Source organism: Alosa alosa, chromosome 23 (assembly GCF_017589495.1).
Source record: "Alosa alosa isolate M-15738 ecotype Scorff River chromosome 23, AALO_Geno_1.1, whole genome shotgun sequence".
NCBI lineage: Eukaryota > Metazoa > Chordata > Actinopteri > Clupeiformes > Clupeidae > Alosa > Alosa alosa.
In genome coordinates, this window is record NC_063211.1 from 19208109 (window position 1) to 19223738 (window position 15630).

General features: G+C 39.8%; 1 protein-coding gene across 1 annotated transcript; it reads right to left on the reverse strand.

The window, feature by feature from the left end:
* Window positions 1–7949: 7949 nt before the first annotated feature.
* Window positions 7950–10602, reverse strand: LOC125288480 (protein jagunal homolog 1-B). The gene is made up of 3 exons (XM_048234885.1): window positions 10261–10602; window positions 9302–9399; window positions 7950–8969 (listed from the first exon to the last, which is right to left on the reverse strand). Exons 2-3 carry the CDS (start codon window positions 9388–9390, stop codon window positions 8507–8509), a joined length of 552 nt encoding a protein of 183 aa, XP_048090842.1. The 5' UTR covers window positions 9391–9399; window positions 10261–10602; the 3' UTR covers window positions 7950–8506.
* Window positions 10603–15630: the final 5028 nt, after the last annotated feature.

Below are 15630 nucleotides of genomic sequence, written 5' to 3' on the forward strand. Positions count from 1 at the left end.
AGAGAGAAAGGTTACATTTCCATCTGTCCAATACATTTCTATGGTTCTAACACCATGATTCAGCTATGATTAATTTGTTCATTCCACTTCTGTATCCATGCTTTACTGACCTGGGGCAACTTTGTTGGTTGCAATGCAATTTCCCATTGAACAATTTTAATAAATAAAGGCTTCAAGGGTTAAGCAAAAGCAGATAAGGTGAGAATGGCATCAGCCAAAATGCTACAAAAGAGTGTTTTCAAGTGCAATGCTAACATTGGAAAGTTTGTGCCAAATTTGCAGTTCCATTAAATATTTTTTAGTCATTGATATTTTGACCTTCTGACATACTACAGCTATGGACTTTTTTTGGACAGATAGTGTTGGTTTTGTTAGCATATCAAAATGAATGTCACATTTCTAAAATGTACGGAGGTATATCAGTCTTACATGTGGCATGTCCAAAGTAGGCCTAAGCTAACATAGCCATGTTGAAAAGAAGCATTACAGTGACTGGGAGTAAAAAGGCCCAGAACATCCAACAATCAAAAAATCCAGTGGAAACTAGATGGCAGAAGTGTGTAGGCCAATCGGCCCACCATTTTTTTCTACTTCGCCACCTACAGATGTTTGACAGGTATGATATTTCAAAACGCCATGTTATTTCCCATAGACATTCGACGCCCGGAAGTTGGGTGGATCCGGATGTTTCGGAGGCGGGACTTACTCCGGAAAGGTCTATACAACCACAAGCTAGGCTACCCTTAACCTAAACCCGCCTCAAAACCAACGCTGATTAGCCGAACAGCTCCAAATTTCCATCGCAAGAAGCCAGACTGATCTGTGTGGAAAAATGGAGATTGCGAGATCAGGATGGTCTCACGAGGCTAGTTCTTCTTAGCTTGTTACGTTATATTGCATTACATTACATCAAGTGTAATCATTCCACTTTTAGTTTTCCTAATCACCATACCTGACATGGTCACAAGTATTAAGTACTAAAACATAGCCATGCTTTATCAAAAATAATGAGAAGAAATAAACAATAACACAAAGAGGCTTCCACACTTCCAAAAACAAATTAGTTTACAGGTACAACTCAAAAGATTCATGACTCTAGGTGTCCTGAAGATGCAGTTGCCATAAAATACAACATTGTGATGTGTGCACCGCATATCAGACATCTGAAAAGAAGCTTTAGTAACTCTTTATTGCCCTCTGCCGTTTTAGTCATGCAACTGCATTTTGGACTATTGACTGCTGCTGTCATGCAGGTCAAGCAGCCATGTAACAATGCTGCAAGCGCTATGACTATGCCCAGAGGAGTCTTAAAGACCTCAATAAGGACTTATTCTTCTTGGGTTTCTGTTTTTGTTTATGCTTGAAATAGACACATATTTTGGACATACAGTATTTCAATGCTGTAGATGTAGACATAACCAATTTCCTGAAATTCACTTGAGAAGCTAAACAAGCAAGCTTGTATGAAAATCCTAATCTTTCATCATGGGGTTAGGTCTTAGAAACAGCTTGAAGCAGGTGTTAGGTCTAGAAGCAGGACTCAGGAAATCCCTGAACATTCACTCTCATAAGAACAAGACTAAATCGCTGATAAGTGTCGCCAACCTATTCTAAGAGTGCAGATCTGAAAACTTTCATAGGGAATAACAGAGGGATATGCAAGATTAAAGTTATTTTCTTCTCTCTTCTAATTTTCTTGTTAAAAAATTGAAAGGTATTTTGAATACTTTTTTGCCAGCAAAGGTGTATCAAAAAAATGATGATGATAAAAATATTGGTATCATTATCGGCAAAAGTGAAATTTTAAATATCGGTATCGGCTAGGGGTGGTTTACAAAACCAACGGTTCGGTTCGTATCACAGTTTTAGGGTCACGGTTTTCAGTTCTGTACGGTTGTTGTTATTTTTTTCTTTTAATCTTTAACACTTCAGAAATACCATACTTCATCGTTTGATGTATAACTTAATTATCCACCATTTAGGCTACAGTATTAGTATAGTTATGTCATGTAATCATGCAAAAACTGAAAGAATTTGACTTGACTTATCTTTACTTGACTATTGAGACCATTTCTGAGGAAAGGTGAGATTTTGAAGATTTCAACATGCTTTTCATTTATTTGAAAAATAAATTAGTAGCTAAAAGTAGTGTTATTGCCATCTGCAGGAATTGTTGTGCCTTTTTAGCAAACAAAGATTGACTGAAATATTATGGAATATTTTATTTCTACACATAGCGTAGCTGAGCTATGCAAGATAGCTACCACATAACAAGCCCTGTGAATGTGCACTTCCCCCTGTCACTTCTCTAGTTTCTCTCAACAGGGCTATTTGCTCAAAGAAACTGAACGTTAGATCGTCCAGGAATACCCAAAACACATTTTAATGATATTTTATTTAGAGATAGATACTTTATTGATCCCCAAGGGGAAATTAAGGAATTTTCGAGGGGTTTTGAGATATGAAGTTACTTTACAGTAAAAAAAAATATTATTAGCCTACTACACGTCTCCCCTCGCAGGAGCCGCTCATATAGCCTCCTACTCCCCTTAACTATTGCAAATAGACTTGGTTGCGATTTCCAAACAGTTTTTGTGAGGGCTACTTCGGGAAACTGCGAGTAAGGGGCTGCGACCGCACAGCCTAGGCTGCTGAAGTGCCGTGAGGGCGCCAAATGAACTTTAGAAACAATATTTGCTCACGATATTCAGACCAGTGTTACCAGATATACGGTTTCTGAGATTCTGAGTTTCCAGGGCGGAGTTTAGCGTGAATATTTATGAACGGAGGATGTCGTGCGCGAGTGCCTTGACGCCCATTGCTGAAGCGTGAATGAAATGGAACTGAAAATGTTGTCAAAGAAAGTAGAAGACCACGGCCTTTAACACGTTTTTGGATGTTGTCATGTGTTATTAATGGAAAGTATGACTATGTCGTGTTCGAGTTTAGATGCAATTTGGCGTCAATGTTGTTATCTTGTGTCGCAGCCAGTCAAACAAAACTTTGTGTCAGATTCAGTGGGTCGCTTACCATTAAGGATATTGGCGATTTTTACACAGTAGGCCTTGATGGTAGTCTTAGCCTAGCTAGGCTATTATGTTTTTTTTTATCGTTTTGATTGTAGCCTAGGCTCTGTGCATCTGTAGTGACATGTCAGCCCAGGCAGCAACATAGCCTACATCAAATTGACCCACTGTATAGCCTACAACACAAATGTCTGTGCAATAAATAGCATGTTATACATGCCTGTGTGTGTCCTAACTCTGAACAAATGGCATCCTGTCATTGCTCGCATGCACACGTGATATGTTATTCTGAGACATAATATAGGAATTACTACACATAACTAAACACACAAAAAGTTGTAAAAACAATTTATTGTATTAGTTATTTACAGCCAAGGCATATAAACTGTCCTTCAGTGTCAGGCCAGTTTACACATTCAGTGGTAGGCCTGCCAGCCCTGGCAGCAATCACATTTTATCTTCAAGACAAAAAACATTGAGTTAAGCTTAATACTGATGTCAAGCCAAAGTTGTAAAATATATATATTACCATACCAAAAAACCCACAGAGTATTGTGTGCAAGGATAAGATACAAAATAAAGTTTGGGTAATCAGCCTAAAGGACAGAAATGGGGTGCCCTGTCTATCTATTGTAGAGCAGTTTATACTTTTCAATTTTAATTTTACATAGTAAGATTGAGTCTGGCCAAGTTAGCCTAATATTCTTAGGGAATAGAACATAACAGCAGATTTGGTCGAAAATGTAAATTAATAGGCATGCATATAGAACAGCATGATATGAGCCTGTCTGGCATCAAATACACGAGTGGAGTGGTGTGTTTCTCTGTTCCTACCTGAACAGTAAACTTTCAAAGCGATAAGACCTGCTCAAAATGCCATTAACTCTATTAAGAGTTCATGGGCTTTCAAAATGATTTTGGAAACGTTATTTTAAGGTAAAAACTCCTCTGGGGTCCTTTATGCATCACATGACTAATTTGGGGTTTGAAGGGCCAGATTACTACCTGTTATAATCAGCCCATTTGTAGTCATTCACCTCAATCTGATGACTGATGAACTTTACATTATAGCCCCCATCATCCTCATTGAGCACATAGGTTCTTGTAAAGTACTAGCCTACTTAATTTGTAACTATTAGCCATTCATACCCATTCATCTTGTGTATCTGAAGGACTTCTCTTACAGAAGGCATCATCCATGTAAAGCTAGACAGTGTTTTTAAGGTAATAAAGCATATTGACTTAATGCAGTTATGACCTTTATGGATAAACATAACCAATATACTGTAAGTGCATGGCCCATATTAATGCCCTGCTTCCCTAATGGTACAATAACAACATGATTGTATAAAACAAGTTTTATTATTTAAGACTCCAAGATATCAGAATGTCCAATAAAGCATTTTTGGCAACAGAGGTAGCTAGCTGGGCATTGTAATGCAGCACAAGTACATTTGTCAAACTAAGGCTAACATGTTTGTGTAGGCAAGCATGCATGACCAAACCTCGAAACTCATTGGACATCACACACAAAAACAGATGATGTACTAACACTTTCAAGACATCTACCATGATGTCCCACTGACATTACAACCTTAAGTGCTAAATAGCCCATTTAAACAGGGCTAAATGAAAGTAATGACAATTTGATAGGCTGTAGGCTAGCCTGTCAAAGCTACACAAGATCAAAACATAGACGCCAAATTGCCTAATCAGACATTACTTACTTCGACCACCAGTGGTCGTCGAAATTGTCACGTTTTTCCACAATATCCCATATCAACATTTAAAAACGATTTAAAATTGCTGTAGTCTTCTAGATTCTTTACCAACATTTTCAGTTCCATTTGAGTCACGCTTCATGAATGCTCTCTAGACGCGCGCGCGCACGTCAACCTCCGTTTATAAATATTCAAGCTAAACTCCACCCGACTCCACCCATGGAAACTCAGAATCTCAGAAACCGTATATCTGGTAACACCGGCCCACCCTCCCGAAGCTCCCGATTAGCCACACCGGGCCTGTATATAATGAATGTTGCACAATGCTTGCACACAATCGCAGTTCTATCTACCGTTTTCTTTCGCTGTCATCATAGGTCAAATCAAATCCAAAATGTTCCCACACACCAGACTTATGCGACGCTGGTGCATCCTTCAACTCCGTGCTGCCTTTCGTTATCTCTCCCACTTGCCATTTCTCACGTGACCCGCAGCACTCCACACCTCCGCTTTCACGCGAAAGGGGAAAACCATAGACATAATATACATAGACGCCGCATTGGCTGCTGCAAACAAGAAATGCGGCCGCCATCTTGGACCGGTCATACTCCTCGTTGCGTTGCAGCAGAAGACACAAGATGACAGCACTGTGCAGCATGTTCCTTCTCAAATCGGCGGACCATACTCGGGGGATTTACTTTTCACAAGTAAGATTTAACATAACCGTACTATTGGTTGTATTTTGTGAATAGAATATTACCAGAGAGCTGAGAAGGAGCAATATTTGATATTACTGTATGAAAATCGTAGCCATCTAGCTAGGCTGTTTACTCGGTGTTCACCCGGCTATGAACTGAGACTTCATAAGTCATATTCCATAACACTGACTTAGATTACAACTGACACAAGAAGGCTATTGTAGAAATAAATCATACTAGATTTGGCCGGCGAATTTTACACAAGTGGCACAGACTAGCCTATTGGGCAATCGCTAGCTGCTACTTGTAGCATAAGTGTGTTGGTGGTAGCCTCACTATTTCCTGAATAAAGTAACTTTTCAATAGCTCAACTTCTTTATTTATCAAGTAGCTTAGCCAGACAAGCTACACTTTTCTTGTCATGTGAAATTAGCACAATTTAAAGTAGCTTCCTATGTAGTGAACTAGCCTACTGCTGTGTTTGTGTTAGGCTACTAATACATTTGACTGGGTGGTAGTTTTGTGTTGTGTTTTATTCATGGCAGAGTAACTGATAGTTTAGCTCACTAAAATTTCGAAGTAGCTTGCCCAACACTGTATTATTCACGTCATTTACCCTGACAAGAATAAGATGCCTTTCAAATTCCTTTTCATTCATTTATTTATTATTTTGTATCTCTCCAGAACAACTGCCTTGTTCAAGAAGACTGTGAATGAACTGAACGGTCTCCTCACACCCCTGGAACTGAGGAAGGTGCAGCTCTTCATTGCAGTACTGCAGGGCATCTGCTACACTGTGACTGAATGTTTGATTTATGAGCTCCACCTTCATCACCTGCATTCGCCACTCTGTGTCCCATTTTCCCATCGTCTGGTTGACTCAGTCCTCTTTTATGGAGTACCCAGTTTACTATGCCATCTTATTTGCCCACCTGCTGTCTGAAGCACTTTTGTTCTCAGCCAAAGTGTACCCAAGCAATTTTAGCAAGGTGGGAACATACAAAATGATGTACCAGTTGTCGAAATCATAGAACCAACTGCATGACGGTAACTCTGTCTCACTGAGCCTGTGAAGACACTCCCTGATTCTTTACTGATTGCAATGAACGGGTTGATCTTAGCAGTTTCTAAAATGTTTCTTAATTCCTTTTTATTTAATCTCTTCATTGGGGCTGGAACCTTTCTGTGAACTGTAAATAACAGATGCTGTTGATGAACCCATTGACACTGTTCAAGTGACAAGTCACCTTTTTGTCTTGAATTGATGAACTGTTACACTTACTATGCCAAACCAATGTCTGTTTTTTAAGGATCAGAAACAAACTTACACTTTACAATATTTATGGAACTTGTCTAACAAATGCTGTTGATATTGAACCCAGTTACTCCATTTCCTTTATGCCACACCAATGTCTGTTCATCACTTTATTTTTGATGACACTGAACTGAAAATGTTAATGGATTTTTTTTCTGTAAATTTAACTCATTAAAACTTGTATCAAACCAGTTTTTGTCTATGCTGTCAAACGTGGACTAGTTATGTTCCCAGTTTTTATATTGGATGTCATCACTTTATAATATATCATATATCAGAATATTCTATTACTGTTAAGCCCACTATGAATATTAAAAGATACACAACCATGTTTCCTGTATCATAAAGCTTTTCTACTGGGAGGTTTACAACTTATTCTGAGTCAATTTACCCAAGTTTGTCACTAAACCACATAGGCCTACTTGGAATACCCCTCAGATGTCTGAATGGCACTGATCTCACTTAAATGTTTATAGAACCTTTCTGTGGACTGTGAATAATGCTGTTGATGGAACTTTTCTGTCAACTGTGAACTATATTTAACCCATTAAACTTGTATCAAACTAGTTTTGTCTATGCTGTTAAACATGGATTATGTTCCCAGTTTTGATATCGGACGTCAGGTCACTTTATATCATATATCATATATCAGAATATTCTATTACTGTTAAACCCACTATGGATATTAAAATACGCTAAATCATGTGTCCTGTATCATAGCTACATGTATGACCTTTGCAGCAAAAAAAAAAAAACGTGAGAATCTGTTCGGTATTCAGTGAGATATGATTAATTAAGTGTGCTGACAGCTCATCTCACCGGCCAAACAGATTACACTGAGTGGAGTGGATGACCGGTCCAAGATGGCGGCTCCAAATCTCGTCAGCGCTAGTAAGGAGTAGCGGTCGATGCGGCGTCTATGTATATTATGTCTATGGGAAAAACTGTCTGAGGTCACATATGGGCATGAGGCTACATTACGCAAGCCATGAACCGTCAAAACCGTGCGATGCACACATGCCCCGAACCGAGACAAGCAAACCGAATGGTTCGGATTTTTTTCATGAACCGTGCCACCCCTAGTATTGGCCCAGAACTTCAATATCGGTGCATCACTACTCTAAATTCTCTCTCTACAGTAGGGTGAACATTTTCACTTGAACATGAAAAATGAAAACCAGCTAGGATATATTTTCAGTCCATAGTTTATTACCAATTAAATTAAGTTAAGAGACAGGCAACAGAAAACAATGTGTGTGTTTGGGGGTGAGGCGCAGGGTGGACACATTGTGGCACAGACAATTCCTTACTATGCTTCCCCTAACTGCTTCTCCATCCTTCGTCTGGCCAAGGACAATCCCTACCCTACCCCACCTCTGGCGAACAAAACATAAAGGCATCCGTTGAACGGACAGATTATAGACACTGAGTAGATAAGCTGTCAGGAATGGAGAGCAGATCAAGAGTCAAGCAGGTCGAGCTTAAGCCAAGAAGGTGAAACCAAAGACAGTCTGTAATTGGCGCATTTTAATCTATGTTCCAGGCTGGGCAATGAGATGATGGGAGTAAGACGTTTAAAGAGGGGCAGACAGTACACCTTGTTTCATCAAACAGCGCAGAGCAATTTTAAACCCTGCATGCTGTGATGAAACTATTAAAAAAAACTGGGATCAATGGGAGAGGGATAACTGACTGCATGTTGAAATGACCACATCCTGTCCAATCCTTTTGGTCTGTCGTGTCAGTCTATTTCTTCTTTTTGTCTTGCGTAGAGGTGAACCAAGAATCCAGCAGCTGTTTGCTGTAATAGATCTGCCAGGCGTGCACTTGCACGGCGATTACCATCACCAGGTACATGACGGACACGGCCGAAACGCCGAAGATGAAGCGGTAGGCCTTGCCGTGGCGGTAGAGCTGCTGGGCCACTGGGAACATCTCCATGCCGCCATAGATGAGGGGCGCGATGCAGAAGAGCCCAGCACTGATCATGGAGATGACCAGGTAGCTGATGTTATTGCGGGGCATGGCCATGAAGCTGAAGATGGTGGGGAAGAGGCTGAGGAGATAAGGGTACTCCCAGTTGTACGGGCTGGCCACCACGTCGTGCGAGATCAGGTTCAGCTGGCTCACAGTCACCTGGGCCAATATCAGCAGCCAGATGATCACATGGACAATGTTCAGCTTGCGGATCTCAGATTTCAGTGCGACACTACGACAGTGGGGGAGGGGGGTAAATTAATGTATACTATATTGTATATACTGTCAAAAGATATTTACAGTATAATATACATGGCAGTAGACATCCATTAGACTTAGTGGATAGCAAAAGAAAGAAACAAACTGACATACAGTAATATGGCAAATTATTTATTACACAACACAACTTAAAATTACCTAGGCCAATTCAACATATTAATCTCTTGTCTTTCATGCAGGTTTAAGTTTTAATGATATTCAAACCTGAGGTCCACTTTGCCTTCTGAGAAATCATTTAAATTGTGCAAGCTAACTAACTGAGCCAAACAAAGATGGTTAGCTCACCTCATTTGATAGTGCGAGGCGACTCGCTCCCGGTGCTGAAAGTCACTTCCATCTGTCCCAGTTGCTCGTGGGCCAGCTCGCGAGGCCATGGTCGGTACCTGAACACACAACGAGACAACAAATCATTCAGACTTCAAACTGTCGTTTTGTTGATTAAACCACATTATTACCATCATTAGTGTTATATCAACTTCACAAGAACAGGAAAGCTTGGTCATTGTCAAGATTTGCCACATGTGCTTAGATAGGGACACACATACACATAACAGCATGCGTGGACAAAGCTACATTTTCTGAAACTTCTCATTTTAAACAAATTTAGCTTTCTGAGTAGCGACCTGAAAGGAGGCATCTGACCGCTATGTGTAACCTGAGGAGGAAATGTTTCCTAAACACAAGTAGTGACGTTAATACCAGTAACACTAGGTTCTACCCAGCGTTATTTGTTTAGTTAGTTTACTTTATTAGCTGTCCCCTTAGGGAAATTCTTTTTCACATTTTCCATACCGCTTTCCTACATGGTCACAAGCACAGGATGGCACATAGATACATGACATAGGGAGGACACGTACACACATTTCATATACCATAGACATTCGACACAGACATTTACATATAATATTGGGGGTTCATGGGAAAACATATGTTATTGCACTGCATATATTTATCTGTGGGGCTTTGTCTTGTTGAGTATTTGGATTGCGGAGGGGATTAGGCTTCTTCTGAAGCGGGCTTTATTGCACCTTGCTTCTGAACCTCCTGCCAGAGGGTAGGGATGAGAAGTAGCGGTTGAGTGGATGAGTAATGTCCAGGGATATTACATGAGCGGATGAGTAATGTCCTTATTGAAAGAACTGACATGGGAACTATAACATGGGACATTGACTTATATGGGAAGTTCAGTAAACCTATTGACTGTTTTTTCCCCTTATTTTTCAGAATGTTCAGAAAATGCTTACCTTTCCACGATAGCTGACTTGATCCCAGTAAGAGATGCAGTTTAGATACCAGAAATAGTTAAGTATTTAGCTAGGAAGTTTTGTATGTCGAGCTTCCTGTGTTAGCTGCTATTTCACTGACGACAGCATTAACCAGAAGTAACTGTCCAAGCTAGCTTGTTGGCTGACTAAAACGATTACATTAGCTTGCAGTGCATGATAAGTGCCACCTGAGATCTTAATGTTGTAGACACCTCTGATCAAACGTCAAATAAGAATGATGTACCTTTCCAAGGTGAAACAACTGTGTAAAGTCCCTCTATAAGAAGGAGAGAGTTCTGGTTAAGGCAACGTGAGCAGTGCAAACGAATTCCTTTTCTTCTTCACTGCTATATGGCACATAGCAAATAATTCTACGATACCGCCACCTACCGGGTTGGATGTGGAGTCATTGGAGAAAAGGGCTGAAATGAAACTAAGCTGGTGGCCTGTGGAAAGCATTTGTGGATGTAACGTTGATATCAACTATTTTGTAATGTAAACCCATCAAGTATTAAGTAGCTTACATTTAAAGTGTAAGTGCACCCTTAGATGTTTTTAAGCTGTAAACTTCAACTGAACTGTGATGAAACATCAAAGCATGTTTGGTTAATGTTGGTGAAATGTTTATATCTTACCCTACCCATAGGTTATCTGTCATATTCAACATTTTACGAATGCAACCTTAAAACCTTTGTGTATTGAAATACGCATACACTTACGCATTGTGGATATTTTAACCATTCTACCTCAACTCTTTTTTTTGCTTAGAAATGCTGTTAATCAAAATAATGATTGAAAATGGTAGGCTACTGTTTCCCATGCCGCTCTGATTTTGCCTAAACCAGAGAATATTCACATTGGAATATGTGCCTAGCTAGTGACTATCTCTACCAGGCAAATTTCACTTTTTACAGTTCATGAAAATGCACTGTTCCTCCTAGGCTTCTTATCTATTATTATTCCACTGACCACTTTTTCTGTGCGCTATTCAGTTTAAACCATTTAACCATAGCAACTTCATTCAAACTGTGTAATGTAGGTCTTCTAAACTAAACTATTAATTTAAAACTATTACAAATTTCCCCATAGACTTAACATTGTCCATTATGACATCATAATAGGGCAATTAAGCTATTAGAATCCTGTGCCAGGTGTTCAGGCCACCTACAGCAACTGTCACCGTCTCCATGCAAAGGTCATCCTTACCATGGAAAAAACTTGTGCACACACAAATAGAACTGTTGTTAAAATGTTAATTTAGGTAGGTGTTTGTAACTGATCTGATTGAATTTGATGGAGAATTACACTCTTTTTACACCATAAATATGGTGTGGAACCATACAGAATTTTTTTTTCACATGGCAATATTATACATATGTAAAAGGGATAAATGGACTCAAGGTTCCAACAAATTGTTATCATCTATCTATCTATCCATAAAGCAAGAAGCGTTTGTGTGTCTGTGGCATGCATATCTCGCTGACCGTTTGTCAGACTGACCTAAGATTTCGTATGTGGCTCGCGCGTGGCACAAAGGTGTGCACTCTCGATTTTGAAGATTTTTGAATGCATATTTCAAAATATGCTTGTTTACGTAGGACATGTATCGCTGCACTGCACTGTTTCCAAGGGGACCAGTTTCAGGGGAGCTCCGCCCCATGAATCATATAGCCAGAGCAAGGGGCAGGCGAATTCCCGGAAGTAGAAGAATCAGTGGTGGCTGGAGGGACCACTTCTCTGCTAACCCCATAGAAGCCCATTCATTTTAGGATTTTTTTGAAATACCATAACTTCATATAGCATATATCCTGTGCCGATATTGTAGCTTTTGTGTTATCTACATAAACAATAAAAGGCAAAACAAGACTTGACTACCTCGTACGTGACGTTAGGTTCCCGTAAGAAGAATGTTTAGCATGTCCGGTTGAAGGGAAGCTAACGCACCGAAGGGACATAACCGTATTGTTTGGATAAGAAGCGTAGTCCAGCCAGCACGGAAACTCGTGAACAAAGCTATGTAGCCTACAATAGCATTGTATGTTAAGGTAAAGCATAGAGGCAAGTAAACCTAATGAAAACGGTAGTTTTACCGTCTAACGATAATCATTTCAGAGGTTTTCGATGGATTGACCGTAGGTAAGAAAAGTGGAAAGAAGATTAGCTTCAAGGCCAGGGTAGGAATTTCACGGCGGCCTCGACGGCCATGGCCGTCGTAGCCCCTTGCGTTGCCCGTGATGCCCCTTTGAAAATCAGAGGTTTACAGGCCACGGTGGCCTTGCTGCCCCCTTCTTTCAATATTCTGCTTTGCGTCCTACTAATAGAGATTTTTATTTAGCCTGTGGCCTGTCAAAATAATCTTAGCATTCACAACGCAAATTAATTTACACAAATGAACTTACACAAAAGTGTAAAGCAGTCCCCTGTACATTTAGCCATTCCAGAGTAATCCAGTTTTGAATTTGCAGTAAATTTCGACATGCATGGAAGTCTCCAAATTTGGGCTTTAAGTTTTACAATGTGGTTAAATTGTTCCACATGATTTCATAACGGGCCAAATACAAAATAAATGTTACAAATATCGCCTAGATATTGGTAAATCAGAGGACAGCTGACTTTGTGAAAGTAGCCTTTATGATCACAAAATGCTAAGCATGCATCTAGGCTATTTGAGTTTCTTAAAGCTGAGCTGTGCTGAAATTGTTCAATACATGATTTCATAGCAGGCCAAATATAAAATAAATGTTATATATATATAGCCTAGATATCTGTAATTATTAGATGATAAGATGATTTACAGTTCTATGTAATATGTCATGTTTCATGTTTTTGTAATGTTTCATACAGTGATGCAGGTCTACTGCAGTGAATAGGCTAAATACAACTTTGATCATTTTTATATGCTACTACTGTATAGTTAATTTTGGCCTTGGTGCCCTGACATGTGGCCTTTGTGCCCCCCACCAAATATGCCCAACTGAAGGCCAAGTGGCCTTGCCCCCAGAATGGTGAAATTCCAAGCCTGTTCAAGGCTATAACTTTTTTTTGTTTTACCATGACTGTTTTTGAAGACGATCATGTGTGGTAGTTCCTACGCGAAGGAAGTGTGAGAAGAATTTCTGTGTATCTATGAGTTACAAGATTCAGTTTGATGGCTAACGTCACAAAGTTAAGTGCGAGTCTGTGCAGTACTGGGGGGACCAACTGAAAAATCGTTCAATTTGACTCAGTGCCCTCCCATTGAGAACGACGGAGTCTGTTCGTCCATTTCTTTTACTGTCTATGAGCCAGAGCCCGTTTGGTGTAGCCTACTGACAGGTCTCACTTTGATGATAGTCAGTCGCAAATTATCGATTTTGAAGATTTTTGCATGCATATTTCAAAATATGCTTATTTAAGTAGGACGTTTATCGCTGCACTGCACTGTTTCCAATTCCAAGGGGAACAGTTTCAGGGGAGCTCCACACCATGGATCGTGTACTGACAGCTAATATAAGACTCACTTTGATGATAGTCAGTCGCAATTTAAAAAACTGATTACTTGGGAACCGCTTGTGGGTTAAGATGCAAGATGATTATCATGTCTGACCTCAACAATAAAGACTCCCTGTATGCAGTTTAATTGCTTGCATAAAATGATTATGCGGATTTTCCAACAACACACACTAACAAACACGGGTATGTATGTAGTGACCACTCAAAATAAAAGTATGTGCAATTAACTGACACTTTGAATAGCCCAGGCTACTTTGGACTTGAGACTTTGACTAAACAAACGACAATTCCAACTGCAAGGTCCCAAATTGAAACGAGCGATAGGCTAATGCCACATAGCTAACGTTAGACAACAAGTTGCAGACTGAGCAACGTCATTTATTACTTGACCACTCAAAATAAAAGTATGTGCAATAAACTGACGCTTTGAATAGCATTAGGAAGTTATTCAGTAAGCTATACAGTACACACTTAACTCAAAACAGTTGTTAGGCTTATGTCATTCTGATCTGTAGAAATGTCACATGCAGCCATGCCTAAATGTATTACACATGTAATAGAGGCCACATTAATTATAGGCTATATATTATAATATTCAGTAGCCTATTCATTATTGAATGCTTAGCTGGAATGATGTTTCCCTATCATCCTATTTTTAAAGCAGGCATACCAGTGGGCATTTAATTGAGCTACCGGTTGGCATGTTTGAACCGGTTTGAACGGGCACTGCACTAATTTGACACATTCTACCCTAGAGGTGTCATCGCAAAATGTTTTGAATGTTGAGAAAATGTGCACTAGTTTTACTACATTGTGCGCTCGTTTTACTAAATTGTGCTCTCGTTTTACTCTATTGTGCGCACAATTTACTATATTGTGCACTCGTTTTACTAAATCGTACGCTCGTTTTAAATTGTGCGCTCGGTTAACTAAATCGTGTGCACAATTTACTATATTGTGCTCTCGTTTTACTATAGTGTGCGCTCATCTATCTATAAGCAAGAAGCGTCTGTGGCACGCATATCTTGCTGACTGTTTGTCAGACTGACCTAAGATTTCGTATGTGGCTCGCGCATGGCACAAAGGTGTGCACTCTCGATTTTGAAGATTTTTGCATGCATATTTCAAAATATGCTTATTTACGTAGGACGTTTATCGCTGCACTGCACTGTTTCCAATTCCAAGGGGAACAGTTTCAGGGGAGCTCCACCCCATGGATCGTGTACTGACAGCTAATATAAGACTCACTTTGATGATAGTCAGTCGCAATTTAAAAAACGGATTACTTGGGAACCGCTTGTGGGTTAAGATGCAAGATGATTATCATGTCTGACCTCAACAATAAAGACTCCCTGTATGCAGTTTGCTTGCATAAAATGATTGCACGGATTTGCAACAACACGCCAACAAACACGGGTATGTAGTGAGCACTCAAAATAAAAGTATGTGCAATAAACTGACGCTTTGAATAGCCCAGGCTACTTTGGACTTGAGACTTTGACTAAACAAACGACAATTCCGACTGCAAGGTCCCAAATTAAAACGAACGATAGGCTAATGCCACATAGCGCTTTCAGAAACTAATGACGTTCTGCAGTCGTGATGGAACCAACTTTTATCTCGTAAATTACCCTACTAATAATGCCCTGAATGGTGCGAAACTTCTGCAGTAGTACAACTATGACCTTTAGTCCAATAACGAGGCATTAGAAAGTTTGTAAGTGCAACAGGAGTTTATTTAAATAAGACTTGCCTGATTATCTGCTACTATACCGCTGCGTCGACGTTTTTTCCGTGATTTGGGAAAAGCCTGTAAAAGTCCTTGCAGGAAGCGATTACATCAACGTTTTTTATTAT

Excerpts from the sequence above, each read along its gene's own strand:
- LOC125288480 (XM_048234885.1), bottom strand. The coding sequence starts at position 9,390 with ATGGCCTCGCGAGCTGGCCCACGAGCAACTGGGACAGATGGAAGTGAC. Across the intron at positions 8,970-9,301 it reads GCCTCGCACTATCAAATGAG|TGTCGCACTGAAATCTGAGA; the intron begins GTGAGCTAACCA and ends CCACTGTCGTAG.